Source organism: Hemicordylus capensis, chromosome 11 (genome assembly GCF_027244095.1).
Source record: "Hemicordylus capensis ecotype Gifberg chromosome 11, rHemCap1.1.pri, whole genome shotgun sequence".
Taxonomy (NCBI): Eukaryota; Metazoa; Chordata; class Lepidosauria; order Squamata; family Cordylidae; genus Hemicordylus; species Hemicordylus capensis.
Window position 1 is genome coordinate 12,055,200 of NC_069667.1, and position 18,664 is coordinate 12,073,863.

At 42.6% G+C, this 18,664-nt stretch overlaps 1 protein-coding gene across 16 annotated transcripts in view; it reads right to left on the reverse strand.

Annotated features, from left to right (window-relative positions):
- LOC128335599 (connector enhancer of kinase suppressor of ras 2-like) overlaps window positions 1-18,664 on the reverse strand; it is a 443,349-nt gene that overhangs the window by 71,659 nt on the left and 353,026 nt on the right. For all 16 annotated transcript variants that reach the window (XM_053274147.1, XM_053274152.1, XM_053274150.1 and 13 more), the window contains one exon: window positions 5,412-5,446. In XM_053274147.1, the coding sequence (XP_053130122.1) occupies window positions 5,412-5,446 (35 nt within the window). The remainder of the gene's footprint in view (window positions 1-5,411; window positions 5,447-18,664) is intronic.

Here is an 18,664-nt window from a genome sequence, read left to right on the forward strand (position 1 = left end):
GCCTTTGCTTGGGGATTTTGGGAGTTGTAGTTAACAACATCTGGGAATCCCTTTTAGAAGGAACACTGGTCTTCCATGGATTTGTCTAAGCCCCTTTTAAAGTCATCCAAGCTAGTGGCCATCACCACATGCTGTGGCAGAGAATTCCAGATTAATTATGCACTGATTGAAAATGTACTTCCCAAATTTCTTGGCCATCAATTTTATGGGCTGACCCTGGTTCTGGTGTTGTGAGAGAGGGAGAAAAATTCCTCTCTCCACACCATGCATGATTTTATAGACTTCTATCATGTCTTAGTTGCCTTTTTTCTAACGAAAAAGCCCCAGATGTGGTAGCCTGGCTTCATTGGGAGTTTGCTTATTGGCCATATATTTTTGTCACTTTCTACACCATCCATCTGGACATGAAACTTTAAAGAAGAGTTCTTTTGTTAGGAAGTCTGCTCCAGCATTTTTACATGTGCCTTTATTTGGGCCACAAACCCTACAGATTCCTTTTGAGAACTTCAGTCTGCTAAGAATGCCGGAAAGAGCTGTAATGATAAAACGTGGCCTGATAAACCATCCATCTCAGCCTACATTTTGGTTTTCAACTTCTGACATTGAGCGTAAGAAGTAACATAATGCTCAGAGCGTTCAATACCAAATGTTTTTCTTTCTGCCTTAATGGTTCTATGATTGACTGTATCACCGTTCCAAAGAAGTGGCGAGGCAAAGCTTTCTGAAGGGCAGAAAAAGAGTCGAAATGCATCGACCTCCAATTTCATCGCACATGTTTTGTAAAGGCAGAGATTGGGCTGCAGATGAAATTGCTTTCCTAAGTTCACCAAACAAGGTCCTGCCATTCTTATTAGATGCAAATATGAGGAAATGCTTAACCTATATTTAAAGACATTAGCCCTCACGGGAGTCTCAACATGACAAAAACACTTCTACAACAAAGCAAAAACTGGCATGGGGTACAAATCCTGTCCAAGATTTCCTGATAATTTGAAACACTTGAAAGTAGGCCATGTTTACATTAATCATTCAAACCTTGCAATATAAATTCTCAGAATAGCAGCCAATGTGTAAAGAGTCAAGCCATATCAAGATATGTGACAGAAAAGAATTCCCGCATCACATATTTCAGACAGTCTTAAGCCCTCTTCAGACATTATGTTGCACATGCACACAGGCACCTGTACACATGTGCAGGTTTTTGTGTGAATGACTGTATCTGCATTCATTTTCAAACGGAATCGTTTTAAAAAGTGAACCTTGAAAAGAAACCATCTCAAATGCAGGGTTTGAGCATTGAACATTAGAACATAAGAACATAAGAACAGCCCTGCTGGATCAGGCCCAAGGCCCATCTAGTCCAGCATCCTGTTTCGCACAGTGGCCCATCAGATGCCGCTGGAAGCCACAGACAGGAGTTGAGGGCGTGCCCTCTCTCCTGCCATTACTCCCCTGCAACTGGTACTCAGAGGCATCCTGCCTCATTGAACATAACGTCTGTGCATGCAGGTCTGTACATGTGTACACTGTACACAGATTGCCTGTGTGTTGAACATAACAAGCAAAGAGGGCTTTTGACTAAAGGAAGGGCTATTTACAGTGGCAGCCAGGAATGTGAGTCGGAAAGCAAGACAAGCGACACAAAGAACAGACTGGAGAGCTACGGAAGTACATCTTTCCCCTGAAAAATTCTTCACACACAGGGGGAATGTATATTTTCCAGGAGTAGCCAAGAAGGTATTTATATTTATATTTGCAGCATGTACGCTTATTTCCTAGCAGTTCTGTTGATCTATTGCACACGCACATATACACAAAATGCAAGTGACTAATTTAGACAAATATCCTTTTTAAAAGCCGCAGATGTGGCTTTGGGCAAGACCCAGATCTTAAAGACTGGGGCCTCAGGTTTGAAACATGACCCAATTCACAGATGAGCATCCACGGCTCCAAACTATTTGCTGTTATACAGTACCTCTTAAAATGCCTTCTCTGTTGCGGGAAAACAGGTACTTACTAAATATATTTTTAGATAGCTTGTATTAAGAGCATGTATTATTGGGTGGACGTGCCTGGGTCAGATCTCAGCTCTGCATGGTTGGTAGGCCTCTTTGGGCCTCAGACCTCCATTTGTACTGATGGTAAACATTACTAAAATGATGTATGTGAAATACTTCGAATTCTCAGAAAAGACACTTCAGTAGTGTCACCATTATTAGCAGATCTTCGGAACAAGTCTGCTGAAGTTTAAAATGAAAATTCCCAATGAACATCAATTAACATCAAAGTTCCCATTAAACCACTCAAAAACCAGTTGTGTGTTGCCTGCAAGCAGTTTGATGAGTTTCTTGCTCATCCTCTTTGCATCTTAGAAGTGCTAATTGTTTTCTTTGTCTTTCTTTATCACCTCCTTAAAGAGGTGGCTTACAGAGCCTTGAGCTATGAATGAGGCAAGTCTTGCAAAGTGTATTGCATTTTTCACACAGGCTGGTCTTGTGCATGAGGATTACTAATCTTCAGAGCTTAGTACTTCCGAGCTCTCTGCCTTTTTAGAGAGGTGAAGGATGAACCAAGAAAATGATCAGGCAAGGCATATATCTTACCTTGCTTCAATGGGCATATTTGCAAGCCGGTTGGCATATTTGCCTCATAGGAAGCTGCCATATACTGAGTCAGACCATTGGTCCATCTAGCTCAGTAACTCTACACAGACTGGCAGCAGCTTCTCCAAGGTTGCAGGCAGGAGTCTCTCTCAGCCCTATCATGGAGACGCTGCCAGGGAGAGAACTTGGAACCTAGATGCTCTTCCCAGAGCGGCTCCATCCTCTAAGAGAAATATTTCATATAGGACTCAGGGGCATAGCGAGGATGTTGTGGGCCATGGGGAAAAAAAGTGAAGATGGGACCCCAGACTTCTTCACCTGTCCCCCATTTCTTTGCTGGAGTGAGGCATCTGGAAGCCCCCTCTTCCTGAGGGGCCCAAGGGCGCTTGCTCAATTATAGTTATACCCCTGATGTTTTGTTTTATTTTATTTTTAAAATCATTTTTTATATCCCGCTCTTCCTCCAAGGAGCCCAGAGTGGCATACTACATACTTAAGTTTCTCCTCACAACAACCCTGTGATGTAGGTTAGGCTGAGAGAGAAGTGACTGGCCCAGAGTCACTCAGCAAGTCTCATGGCTGAATGGGGATCTGAACTCGGGTCTCCCCAGTCCTAGTCCAGCACTCTAACCTCTACATCACATGGCTTCAAGATCCATGAAGATCTCCCCCTCCTTCCCCCCCACCCCCACAGGAGAGCTGGTCTATGGGAGGAGAGCTGATCTTGTGGTAGCAAGCATGACTTGTCCACTTTGCTAAGCAGGGTCTGCCCTGGTTGCATATGAATAGGAGACTACATGCATGAACACTGTCCCCTTAGGGGATGGGGTTGCTGTGAGAAGAGCATGTGCCTGCTTGCATGCAGAAGGTTCCAAGGTCCCTCCCTGGAAGCATCTCTGAGAGAGGGCTGAGAGAGACTCCTGCCTGTAACCTTGGAGAAGCCACTACCAGTCTGTGCAGACAATACTGAGTGGGATGGCCCAAGGGTCTGACTCAGTATATGGCAGCTTCCTATATTCCTACAATTCATTGCACACTTCACAACTGAACTCTTGCACATTATTGTTGAGTGGGGGTGGGTTAATCAGGTGAAGTTAATCAGATGATGTCTTCTCCAGCTTGGAGTAATGGTAACAGGATAGTCATGAACAAATAACAAGGACGAGAGGGTCTCTGAGCATGTGCAAAGATTACTTAACAGAAATGTCAGCATACACACCCTCAAGTCTGCCCTGGGCAGCATAACCAGGGGGCTCCCCTAATGCAATTAGATCCACACACTGAAATTACCTAGCTGCACACTTCACAACCTCCTGCACATACAGAAATAAGAAGCATTTTTCTCATCGTCATTGCTGGGAAAAACAGGGGCACCTCTTGCTTCACTCCACATATAGAAACCCTAATACACATAATGGAACCCCCACCCTGCTGCCCATGGGGATATTTTAGTTATAGGACCTCAAAGTTTTTAGTTATAGGTGCACAAAGAAGGATGTTGAGTGGGGATGCTTTTGACAAGCAACAGCTCTTCTCAAGAGCAGCGGAGATGTGGGGGGGGGGGGGGGCGGGGCGGATTCCAACTTGATGGAAAGATTCTGAACAGTCACCAGCCCAAAATGGGCTACAGTCTGTTGGCATTTTGTGGGAGACTTGAAATTAATCTTAGTCTCATTTACAGCTGGAGGCCTGCCCAATCAATGGCCAACGGCAAACACAGGAGAAGCACACAAAAACTGGCTTCACATCAATGAGAAACAGTCGTTTACATGCTTGTACTACTAAGTCACCTTAAGTGGCGCAGCGGGGAAATGCTTGACAAACAAGCAGAAGGCTGCCTCTTCGAATCCCTGCTGGTACTATATCGGGCAGCAGCAATATAGGAAGATGCTGAAAGGCATCATCTCCTACTGCTCGGGAGGAGGCAATGGTCAACCTCTCCTGGATTCTTAGAATTCTACCAAAGAAAACCACAGGGCTCTGTGGACACCAGGAGTCAAAATTGACTTGACGGCACACTTTACTTACTTCACAACAACAACAACAAATATTTATAACTTTTCAACAAAAGTTCCCAAAGCGGTCCACATAGCTGAATAAAAATAAAGAAAGAAAGATGAATCCCTGTCCCCAAAGGGCTCACAATCTAAAAAGAAACCTAAGATAGACACCAGCAACAGCCACTGGAGGGATGCTGTGCTGGGGGATGGATAGGGCCAGTTGCTCCCCCCCCTGCTCAATAAAGAAAATCACCACTTTAAAAAAGTGCCTCTTTGCTCAGTTAGCAGGGGAAACAGTTGTGTTCAGTATTTTAACATCAAACCAACTTGCTCCTAGAAGATATTTTATTTCATATTATTCTGGAAAGTCAAAGCGATATGATTAAATATTTAGGTTGGCATCTCTCAGGTTGGAAATGTCTTTGCAAACAGAAGCCTTTAAAGAGGGAGAGAGAGGGGGGTAACTATAAAGAGCAGAGAAAGCAAACAAGCTTTTGCTCTCTATTAGCTTCCTCATCACACCTTTCCCTTCCAATTTAAACCTTTTTTCATTTTTTAAAGTGCATCTAATTGTTTCTATCCTGTGCTCATTTTTTCTTTCACCGTCATCAAGTGGTCTGGTCCAGAGAGGTTTTGAACTCTGCTAATTACCTTCTGCCTGCAATCTAGCAACTATTCAGGCTCTCTATTCAGCACAAAGTTCATTTTATGACTGAAAATCTCAACAAAATCCTCTAAGCTCTAATTAATACAGTTGGCAGCAACTCTATAAATACGTTCCAAAGGCAAGAAGGCAAAGATGAGTTACCTTTCAGAATCTCCTCCGCCTGTGTCTCCTGCTCTCTGTGGAAAGGAAGAAAAAGTGACGTTTAGCATCTGGGGTTTAAGACAACGAAGGGGGGGGGACTAGAAAAGAAAAGAGTTCCCTAACATGATCAAAGCTGCACTATCTGCAGGAAAACAAGGCCACAGAAACAACCCCAAATCAGCAAGTTGTTAGTGCAAACGGGAAGGAAGCTAGCTGTACACTGACTTTCACTTTCAGCTATGATTTTGTAAGAGAAACGAAGAAGAAAAAACCATGAATGTAAAAAGCAGAAAAAAGAGAAAAGGGTTTACTGCATTCCTGTTTTGAAAAGTGACAGTAGGAATCTTCTGGGATGCGACAATGCCATTTCAATTTTTGATCTGGTAAATTAGTGAAAAATATAAATAGAATGAATGAAGGGGCAGATTAGACCTTGAGGTCCATCACACAAACAAAAACTGTGTTCTACCTGGGTTTGGGAGCTGTGTATGCTCCCAATTTTCAGTTGTGGGGAAGCAAGGTAAAAGGAAAACCTGGGTAGAAGTGATTGAAGTTCTTCTCACGACCAGGAGAAATTGGGCTAAGGGAGCCTAGCCTGATTTCTCCTGGTCACCTGTTGCCATGGGAGCAAACTACCAAAAGTACCCCTCCCCTTAAATGAGGTTAGTGGAGTCAGCGCTAACTCTGTTTAGTTGATTGTGTGCTGTCACAGTGCGGCTGCACGCTGTGGCAACACATGAGGAGATCCCAGCCAGGAGGCTAAAACAAGCCTCCTGGCCCCGGGAGTCTCTCCAGAATACCCCACCCTGCTCACATGGGGCATCCTGGAACTTCCAAGGACCGCCTGACCCCCAATCCCCACCTGCCCTGCCAGCTCTGTAATGGAGCCGGCAATTGTGTAGGCAGCCGATTCGGCCGCCCAGGGACAGCTCTCTGCCCGTGTGCGGAGAAAGCGGGCTCTCCTTGTACTAACCCTAATGGCGCTTCACACCAATCATGTGAAGCGCCTCCTTGGGTGGAAGCAAGGTCGGAGGAAAACCTGGGTTGAAGTGATTGCGTGGAAGAGGAGGAGGAGGATAACTTAGATAGAAGTGATTGCCTGGAAGCAAAACCTGGGTAGCTTTTCCTCCTACACTGCTCCATACAATCATTTCTACCCAGGTTTTCCTCTTATCTTGCTTCCACACAACCAAAAATTGGGAGCACACACAGCTCCCAAACCTGGGTAGAATGCAGTTTTTGATTGTGTGAATGACCTGAAGGAGATATTTGAATTTCAAAAGTGTCTCACAGCAATTGTGGAGAGGAAGGGGACAATTTGGAAAAGATGACTCCAAGGGGTAGCAAGAGATTGTGGGTGCTCTCCCCAAAACATTTCTCCTTTCACTCCTCCTCTACCAGCCTGGAACTTTATTCATTCACTCACTCACTCACTCAATCAGATTTGTACACTGCCCCAAACTTTCATCTCTGGGTGGTTAACAATAACATAAAAACAAGTTAAAACATACAGAAAAACGTAAAACAATTTAGATAGAGGGTGCCACCAGGGAAAAGGTCCTCTCCCTAGTAGTGACCCGCCTCACCTTGTTTGGCAGGGGCACTCGGAGCAGGGCCTCTGAAGAAGATCTTAAGGTCTTAGTTGGGACATATGGGGCAAGATGCTCTTAGGGCATTAAAGGTTAAAAGCAGCACTTTGAATTGGGCCAGGAAGCGGACTGGGAACCAGTGCAGCTGACAAGCACTGGCATGATATGCTCAAAACGTGTAGACCCAGTTAATAATCTTGCAGCCCTATTTTGGAGAAGAGAGCTGATCTTGTGGTCCCAAGCATGACTTGCCCCCTTAAGCTAAGCAGGGTCTACCCTGGTTGCATATGAATGGGAGACTAGAAGTGTGAGCACTGTAAGTTATTCCCTTTAGGGATGGAGCCGCTCTGGGAAGAGCAGAAGGTTCCAAGTTCCCTCCCTGGCAGCATCTCCAAGAGAGGGCTGAGAGAGATTCCTGCCTGCAACCTTCGAGAAGCCACTGCTGCCAGTCTGTGTAGGCAATTCTGAGCGAGATGGACCAATGGTCTGACTCAATATATGGCAGCTTCCTATGTTCCTATTTTGTACCAACTGCAGTTTCTGGACCATTTTCAAAGGCAGCCCCATGTACAATTGCAGTAATCTAAGTGGGAGCCATCTCTCCTCACTCCTCTGCCCCAAAACCAGCTGCAGAAGCCTGTGCATCCTGCTAGGTATGAGAATCATTAATAATTACCTTACCTCTATAAGTATTCAATGTATAGCAAAATCCCACCTCCCTAGTAACGTTCTTTGTACCACTTGGCTCCCCGAAACTAGTTTCACTCCTGAAATTGTGTGTGTGTGTGTGTGTGTATTTTGTCCATATGGACTTAAATGCAAAAGCAGCTTGCTTGCTTTATTTAATCCATCCATCCATCCATCCATCCATCCATCCATCCATCCATCCATCTATATACTGCCCCAAACTCACATCTTTGGGTGGTTTACAATAAAAAGCTTCAGGGGTCAAGTTGCTCACAGAAAATGGTGTGTATTGGTGGGGAGAAGGATTACACCCCACTAGCTCTGCAGTCCAGAGCCAAATCAGGTGACCTCATGGTGACCTATTACATCATGGTGACCTCATGGTGACCTATGATCTCAGGTGACCTATTACATCTTATTCATAGGTCTCCTTCATGACATTTAGTTTAGCTCTAAAACTGTCTTCTGCCTGCTATCTGCTTGCCTGTCTATGATCTTGCTTAGACACTGCCAGAGCTGCTGTGATGTCACAGAATGCCAATGAACATTCAAATGAATGAGGGGGAAGGTACTGTTATCAGAATCCTGGCAAACTGGCTGGCCCATATCTAGTGTCACTGGATGGGAACATGTGACCGCATGGTTCACATTCAAATACAAGACAATTCTGTTATTCGTGGAACTGCTATCCACAGTTCCGCATATCCGTGGGGTGTCTAATAGACACCCGTTTCCAGTATCCATGGATACAATAGGGTTAACACTCATGTATCCACAGTTCTTAGAGGTCCAAAAGTGACTGCAGAGGTGACTTCTACTCTCCATTTTGTCTAAAGGAGCCATTTTGTGACTCGTTTCTTCATGAAATTGGATCCCCTTTTTCACATATTTTGATGTATTTCATCTTTTGGGGAGCATTCCTGGGCACACAGGAAGCCCGCGAAGCACATCACAGTGAGTTCTGGGCTGGTTTTGGCAATCTTTAAAAACTTTTCCCTCCACCCTGGAACCTAACCCCCCTTCCCCCATAGCCATAATGCCTCCTTAGTCGCTGTTCCATTACTCGTGGTAATAGGTGAGGAATGTAACCTCCGGAAGCAACGAGGTTGTCCTGTACACAATTGCATTTACACTACACAATTTACATCAGTTACAAGCACAGAAACCTGCTTTTATGTACAAAAGCCTGCCTTTGTGCCCTGATCCGCCTTGCTATATTGATTCAAGCTGCTCCTGTAAAGTTAGAGGATAGGTTCAGGAGACTATACCAGAAAAAAACACACTATTTTTAAATTAGTTTAAGCTGGTGGCAGGAAATAATCTGTAAATTGTTTTAGCTGGCAAAGAACAACATCAAGCTAAAAGCTACTAAACATCAAGCAGGAAGATGGTGTGTCGCTTTTGAAGCCAGTCAAACAGCTTGAAAGTCCAAACAGGCAAGCTCTAAAATTGTCATACCATTTGTCTATTTGCAAACATTGCTAAGATGTGTGAGCAATTTTAGAACTGCACTCCGGAACCTTTGCAAGTCAGTTGTTCACAGCCACAACAGTGAATCGTAAGGGATTCTGGCACATGGTGCCCCCCGCCCCTCATGAGGTTTTTGATGTTGCAAGACTCGTGTGTGTAGTACTTGCGGCAGGCAACATTTTGGGCAGGGGCATATGGCTGCTAAACATGCAAGTATTTTTAGAGAAGTGTCTTGCAAAATTCTAGAAAGATTTTTGTGATGCTGTAAGCACATTTACAATAGTCTCTTCCCTATTGTGGGCTCCTTCTCAGGGTACCAACAAGATCAAAATGAAGAGAAGATGCTTTCTGAAGTCTGGCATACCCGGCCATTACATTAACATCTTGACCCATCAACTGTGACACCACATCAGAGATCAGGATTTGGGAAGACTACAACGTTTATTCTGTCAATTTGACCCTTTGAAAGGTGGCAGGATTGCTACTGGACCACCCAAGAGGCAAGGAGAAACTTCTTCTGTGGGACATTCCCAGAAGTGAAACACTACTGATAACGGATATTTGCTCTACTAACACCCACACTATTGAATCTTTGCTTCACCAGCTCATTTTTAAAGAAACGGATTGTGTAACTTCAGTTGTTCGGGACTTGAGCAGAAGTCCATCCTTGGTCAAGGATCTCTACTTCACCAGCTCCTTTTTAAAGAAATAGATTGTGTAATTTCAGTTGTTCGGGACTTGAGCAGAAGTCCATCCTTGGTCAAGGATCTCTACTTCACCAGCTCCTTTTTAAAGAAATAGATTGTGTAATTTCAGTTATTCTGAATTTAAGCAGAAGTCCATTCTCGGTCAAGAAGGTGGCTTTGTTAGCCAACATCAAGGCGGTTCGCACAAGCAACCCTACCCGGGTTTGCAAAGCCCTACCTGGGTAGGGCTGCTCGTGTGAAGTGCTGGGATCAAGGGCAATCCTGGTAGCCTGCCCCCATCCCCCACCACCGCTGGGCTTTTACTGAGGTAAAAACACCCTCTTACTTCAGTCCCCAGTCGTGTGTCTCCATGGGCTGCCTGCAGAAACAGAACCAGGCACGTGGAGCACCCGGTGGCTCACAGGGAAATCCCCCAATGTAGTGCACTCCTCACATGGTGCATTGTGGGATTTCTGGAGGCTGGGCTGCATTTCCCCGGCCTCCAGAATGCTGCAGGACTCACGGCAGCACAGGTCATGTGGGTGCATGAGCCGCGGGGCCTCAGGTCTGCACCACATCATCTAGGGGGAAGGTAGGTGCAATCCTGCCTCCCCCCCCCCCCACTGAAACATCATGTGCACAACCGCATTTATTTGGTGCCTCCTAGGATTTCATATGCAGCAGAGTAGCTCCCTCGCTGTGATCTATTGAAAGTCAGCCCTCAACACTATGATTCTTTTTTTCTCTTTTTGTCTTGGGGAGGGATCAGTTTGGAAGCACATTTTTATCCCTACTGTGTAAATACTAGGTCCAAGAGGTTCAGTGGCTTCCTTCAGGTAAGGCGCTTTGCAATCTTATACATGTCTGTTCAGAGTTCAATGACACTTACTCCCTAGTGCTTAGGACTGCTGCCTTAATGACATCTGTTCTCGTCAAAGCAAGAATAGTTAAATAGGATCTGTGGTTCCATGGACACACACAATCCATCTACACCTTGTGGCTGGAGTTGGAGTGACATGTCAGGTGCCACCTGTTCTTATAAACGAAAGAACATATGCAGGAAGCGCTGGTATAGCTGTTAAAAATGTTACCATGATACCATGTCACAGAGACAGCTTCTTCCTCTTGTTTTGTTTGCATTTCATTGGTTAGGTGGAGGTCAGATTGCTATGTCTATGCACAAAATTGCATGGGAACCAATCCAGGCCCTATCTTGTTCCTCTGTTACTCCTAGACTACAAGGTCGGTTTGTTACTCCTAGATTACAAGGCCAAGTAAACTTTAAGTTACAATATTAAAGAGTGTCCTCTCTCTCCCTCTCCCACCCTCCCTCCCTTTGAAAGAAAGACATCAGTGTATGAAGAACCTTACAGGTAGAATTGGGTTATTTAATAGTTTCCTATTTCTGTGGTTCATAATCCCTGGACGTACTGCGTCACCAAACTAACAAAACTAATATTTGCAGTATATTTGAAATGCCGCACCTTACATTAGTTCTGTTTCATATGTCATCTGCTTTTAGTGATACCATTTCCCCCAGCATTTCACAGATGAAAAGAGGGATATGCTTGGAGCACCCCACTTCTCACCCTATAGATCATCAGCAGAGCTGCTGCTCATTTGTGCTCTAGAATAGCCTGTCCTCCAAGGATTCAAGAGCGAAGAGGGTGACCAACTGGAAGGATATACTTGTAAAACATATTTGCTCTCAGGCCCTCAATGGCTCAAAATGTGGTTTAGCAGCTGCAATATATAAACAGGTAGCTTGGTTGGCATGCATGTGTCAACATCAGGGGTTCTCAAACCTGGGTCCCCAGCATTGTGGCTGAGGATGATGGGAGTTGTAGTCCAACATCATCTGGAGATCCAAGTGTGAGAACCTCTGATGTACATGAATATGCACAAGAGAGAAATTATACCAATTCCTCTCTCTCAGATTTAACTTCTAGAAACTTTAGGAAAGAAACTAAACCCTGAAAAATGATGGCGCTAGCAACTCACATGAACAAACCGTCTCCCAAATTGTAACAAGTGATTCCCCAAAGGAAAAAACAGTGAGAAAATAGGGACAGTGATGTACTAGGGGCTGTACATTTACCAAAAACTAGGGACCTTCTGGTTAACAGAGACAGTTGGCACACAAATGACACTAGTACAAAACAACCCCCCCGCCAAAGGACTGGTGACTGGGTTCACATATACAAAGACAAAACACAAAAGAACCTATATTGTGTGTGTGTGTGTGTTTGTTTGTAGTATAAAAATATGTTATTGAGAATTAGAATAAAACCAGTATCAAATAAAACCACAAAGAAAAAAGTAGAAATAGGTATATTCCAATAGTTAGTCCACGCCTAAGACATAATCTGATATCCTGGTCGAAACACATCTGGCAATTCATTGGGACAGCAGTTATTTTGCATTTGGACTTCTTCAACTCCAGAACTTAAAAGAAGAATGCACCATCGGATTGTTTATGGAATTGACTGATACCAGGATATCCAATTATGTTCTAAGCATGGACTAACTATTGGTGGAGTATACATATTTCCACTTTGTAGTGATACTGGTTTTATTCTTGAATTAACAATCCTTTGTACACTTCATTATATTATGAGTATGTTATAGGTATTGCAATTCTAAAAAATATATTTTATTCATTCTCCCTCCCTCCCTCCCTCTCTGTCTCTCTCTCTCTCTTCCTTTGTCTTTTGTTTTACCCTAATACAAAACACCATCAATGCAGAAAGGCAACCCTGCCTCTTTAAACCTACAGGGACATATTTCCTTTCGACTGGTTTTTAAACATGTCACCTCCTTTTAGAGCATGCAAAATGGAAGTTACAGAAAATAAAAACCCATATCTGATAGGAGTCATCAAATTTAATTATTCCACAACGGAAGCTGCGTTGTCGTGGTGCTAAATATCAATTTTGCCTGATTGCTAATAGGTTCTTAAACAAATTCTATGAAATCTGGATTTAATTAATGAAGGTTTGACACTTAGTTTAAGCAGTACTTCGTCACATGAGCAGCCCTGTTGACTCCATGGGAATTGCTCATGGAAGCGTCCTTCAAGGTTACCACGCCAGGCCCTTAATTATCATCATTTTCTGACATTACATCCTGATATCATATTAATGGCCTGACGACACAGAGCACTTCATTTATTTCAGCTTATTAATTTGCAGTTCACAAGCTATATTAATCTGGAGGCACTTCCCAGAGTTTCAGCCACAATACTGAAGAAAAATGAAGGGCCCCTATTAAAATTTTCGCAAGTTGAGTAAAAATGGACACAACTGGACAAGATGCTGGATAATTACTTCTTGCTGGATTCAAGCAGCTTTGAGGGTGGGAAGAGTTCTGGCTGCATTGTTCTCTAGCCCTGCTTGCTTCCTGTCTGGATCATGCCGTCTTCAGGCTTCAACATGGGTCCAGTCCACCATTCACCCCCTGACAGATGCTGCTTCTCCCTCTCACCCAACCTCACCCAAGGCTTTGCAAAAACATTTGGGGCCACCGAGGAAATAGTGACAATTCAAAGTAAATATTCTCAGCCAAAGAGTTTTGCAAGATGAAAATGAATGCATGAAATATCAGATGCCTTTTGGAACAATGAGAAGAGATTTCCATGATAGGTTGACAGTCATACATTGCAAGCGGATCAAACAGGATTATCTGCAGCTGTTTCACAGCAATAGCATTGCGAAAGCCCTATCTGGTCCAGATGATGACATGCTTTGTGATGTTTCACCAATGAAACCTGGCATTAAGAGGGTTTCTGAAATGAAGTCCAAAGTGATGAGATTTCAGATTAAAAATGTAAATGCAAAGACGTATTGTGACACCGTGAAGTATAAGATTGGCTTGGCAGGCATGGAGGTAGAGGGTGTGTGTGTGTGTGTGTGTGTGTGTGTGTGTGTGTGTGTGTTCCTAAAATGTGATCATATATGAATGTTAATTGTATTACTTATTATTTGAAATAAAGGGGGGAAATGGATGTAGCGGCTGTATACATACCCCACAATGATGGACTACAAGTATCAAAATTATTATCCCTGATGCTAGTACTGTACCACACATCTGGAGGTTTGGGGTCAGGTGAGAGAAAGACTTGGTGTCCTATACCTGCACCTGCTCCCCTGAGTGTTTTGTAAGACTGTGCTTACTAGGAACAATAGTCTGATCTGAACTCTGATCAGACGCAATACAATCAGACATAAATATGGTTAGAATTGGAATCAGCACTTGTGTTTAATGTCAGAACATGTCAGAAATTCCATCTTACACTGGATTCTGCCACACCCTCCCCCCCACCAATAAGGATCAGAGGAAAACAAACACACACAAAAATAACTCCAGAATGGCTGCGCAGAAAGCTTTTAAGACTTTGCATGGTGGTAGTACATGATGACAGCACTGTGTGTGTTGAATTTGAAGAGAATCAGTCCACCCATTGATTTTCAGCCATTTAGCCATGAGACTAGCTGGGTGACTCTGGGCCAGTCACTTCTTTCTCAGCCTAACCTACTTCATAGGGTTGTTGTGAAAAAGAAACTTAAGTATGTAGTACACTGCTCTGGACTCCTTGGAGGAAGAGCAGGATATAAATGTATAATAATAATAATAATAATAATAATAATAATAATAATAATAATAATAATATAATTAAAAAAATATGTGAAATACACAGTTAATGGCGAGACACTTGGACAGGTTAGCATTAGAAGAGGCATTTTCCAAGGGGACTCACTATCCCATCTGTTGTTTGTAATCGCCATGACCCCACTTTCACAAATACTAAACAAAACAGGCCTGGGATACCAAACATCTAAAACATCAAGTAAAATAAACCATCTGACGATCTGAAGTTGTATGGAAAGTCTCAGTCAGAAACTGAATCACTGCTAAACACTGTCCGTATATTCAGTAGCGATATAGCAATGGAGTTTGGACTAGACAAGTGTGCTGCATTAATAATGAACAGAGGGAAAATAACAAAAACAGAAGGAATAGAACTGCCCAATGGAAGCAACATCAAGAATCTGGAAGAGAAAGAACATTGCAAATACTTGGGCATTCTCCAGGCTGATAACATCGCACACACTGAAGTTAAAAGAAAAATTTGAAGTGAATACATCAGGAGAGTTAGAAAAATCCTCAAGTCCAAACTCAATGGCGGGAACACCATACAAGCCATAAACACCTGGGCTATTACCTGTTATCAGATACACTGAAGGAATAATAGACTGGACCCAGGCAGAGCTAGAGACGCTAGATCGTAAGACCAGGAAAATCATGACCATCAATTATGCTCTGCACCCCCGCAGTGATGTAGATAGGCTATATCTCCCACGCAGCTCAGGTGGAAGAGGAATGCTGCAAGTCCATCAAACAGTAGAGAAGGAGAAGAGGCCTTGAAGAATATATCAAGGACAGTAAAGAAGATGCACTTCAATGGTCAATAATGCGAAACTATTCAACACCAATGAAACAAAGCAGGCCTACAAGAAAGAACAAGTCAAGAACTCAGCAGAAAAATGGAAAAATAAGACACTGCATGGTCAATATTTGCACAATATATGGAGGAAAACCAAACATCACCAAGACCTGGCAATGGCTTAAGAATGGCAACTTGAAGAAAGAAACAGAGGGTTTAATACTGGCTGCACAAGAACAGGCACTAAGAACAAATGCAATAGGAGCAAAAGTAGAAAAGTTAACAACAAACAGCAAGTGCCGCCTTTGTAAAGAAGCAGATGAAACACTGGACCACCTAATCAGATGTTGTAAAAAGATTGCACAGACTGACTACAAACAAAGGCATGACAAAGTAGCAGGGATGATATACTGGAACATCTGCAAAAAAATACGGGCTACCTGTAGCCAAAAATTGGTGGGACCATAAAATCGAAAAGGTTGTAGAAAACGAAGATGCAAAAATATTATGGGACTTCCGACTACAAACAGATAAACATCTGCCACACAATACACCAGATATAACTGTAGTCGAGAAGAAAGAAAAAGAAGTTAAAATAATCGACATAGCAATACCAGGGGATAGCAGAATAGAAGAAAAAAATAGAAAAAATCACCAAATACAAAGATCTACAAATTGAAATTGAAAGGCTGTGGCAGAAAAAGACCAAAATAATCCCAGTGGTAATTGGTGCCCTGGGTGCAGTTCCAAAAGACCTTGAAGAGCACCTCAACACCATAGGGGCCACAGAAATCACCATCAGCCAATTACAAAAAGCAGCTTTACTGGGAACATCCTATATTCTACGACGATATCTATAACAGCAACAACACTGACAATAAAATTCAGCCATCCCAGGTCCTTGGGAAGGACTCGATGTCTGGATAAAACAAACCAGTCAATAACACCTGTCTGACTGTGTAAATAAATAATAATAATTTTAAATGCACTTTCTGCCATGTTTCATGGCAGAAACAGCTACAAAAAGTTCAGAAACAGGATCCGCTCTGACAATGCTGACAATTCCAACATAGATTGGACACAGCAGAGAATCCCAACACTTCCAACACAACAGAGATCAATGAAAATCATGTCAGAATTTATTCCGACAGTGGCACTTTCAGATCTGGTAGCACTGTGGAAACTATCCACAGCTGTGGTGTTTTGTTCTTGTTCTGGTCTTCAGCCTCAGCCTCTTTGCATAACCCAGAGCTTTTCCTGGACATTACTTTACTGAGTACTATGGGACATTATCTATCTATCTATCTATCTATCTATCTATCTATCTATCTATCTATCTATCTATCTATCTATCTATCTATCATATTTCTTTACTGCCTGATATGTACATCTCTAGGCGGTGACGTTGTCATCATTCCGAATATATGGGATATCATTCTCTGATCCAAATTTGTATCCCATTTTCCCTCCAAGGAATGGATTTCTTATTCTACCCTCTGAAACTATAACACCATGAGGAACTGCTTGTGAATTTTCACTTGTGCATTTTCACTTGTATGAATCCGTTTCCTTAAGAGCCTCTTGACATGTTGAACTTCCATAGTTAACCTTTATTTTAAGATCCATTACTTCAAAACCAGATTCCTGAAGAACCAATGTGTTAAGGAAATGTTTTGTAGTACTTAGAAGAATAAAGGTGTGCTTTTTTTTATTTGATTGGGAGAAATCCCAGGCACCTAATGTAATGACACAACCTTTTTGGATGTTGTTATGCAACTATGGATCATAGAACAAATCAATCCAGAATTTTCACTCCAGGCACAAATGACCAGGCTCAAACTATCATACTTTGGACACATTATGCAAAGACCCAGCTCCCTGGACAAGTCCATAATGCTGGGGAAAGTGGAAGGAAAGAGAAGAAGAGGATGACCAGCAGCAAGGTGGATGGACTGATTACAACAGCAATGCATGCACCACTGAGACACCTTGAAGGCCAAGTTGAAACAGATCATCCTGGAGAGAATCTATCTATGTGGTCGCTAAGAGTCGACACTGTCTTGATGGCACTTAATCAATCAATTTAAATTTAAATTCTACAGTGAAAGAGAAAACCTTGGTCTTCTTGATAAAACATCAGATAAATAGATTAAAATCTCCTATTTCAGCCATTTCACATTCGACTCTCTTTGAAGTTTCTTTTTGGTAGACTACTGATGTTCAGGTCAGCTGCAGAGAGTCCTGGAGGACTGCAATGACCTCCCCCTAGTTTCTCAGTGTCATTTTTAATGTCAGATGTATGCCCATTTATCCTTTTCAGCCTCAAAGATGTGGCCATACACAATGCTTCTGAGTGACTCAGTATGGGCATACCCATAAGACAATTAATACACTCAGATACTGTTTAAATATTCCTGACAGGCCCCATGACCCATCGTCAAGGAGAAAGATGCTTGTTCAATACTATGGATGCTCCATGGAAGAATTTGTGGTACTATATCTACTGGAATTGGATACTGACCGGCATCATTAATCTTCCCACTTTGCTGCTTATCTTGGTAGGTTTGAAAGATTTCTCCTGGGAGCTATTCTGCTATGGCTGTACCAGCCTCCATTTTTCTTAATTATTTATCTTGTTATGTCTCTAATACATCTCAGAGGACAGAGGACCAGTCTCTTTCAAGAACAAAAATGTGCCCAGAATATGTTTCTGTTCAGTCTGGTGTTATCATACATGCTATATGGGCTATGCCATCTTCTTTTTTGGCTTATAATTCAATATAATTTCCCAAACCCAGGCAACCTGCAGTTGATACTTGATCATTTGCATGTGAAATATCACAAAATCCAAGGTCACAGACCTCTCTCTCTCTCTCTCTCTCTCTCTCTCTCTCTCTCTCTCCATTGCCTGCTTGATAGTGCAACTGATATAAATGTATTTGTGGTTTAGTTCTGGTTTGCATGCAATATCAGGTATTTCAGAGAATAATCTATAAATTCTTAAACTCTGGTACACACAACAGAAGACTATACAGATTAAAATAAGCACCAAGTGGTTACTTAGCATTGTGAAATGTCAGCTAATTGCCTTTTCTGTGCACAGAATCATAGCCTAATTAAAACAGTACAACCAAGGTAAATTAAATTGATGCAACAGTACAATAATGTGTTCTGCTATATACAAACACATATGAAATGCAAAGACATTCAGGACCTTGTTTTCATGAGGAACAGGAAGGATGAAGAGGGATTCAGAATTTTCTGAAAGTGCTCCTTTAATGGTTTAAATTGGTTGGCAGCCACATGATCCTGTGCAAACCTCAGCTCCCTATGAATTTAAGTGTAGTATTGTTAAATGAATGAATGAATGAATGATAA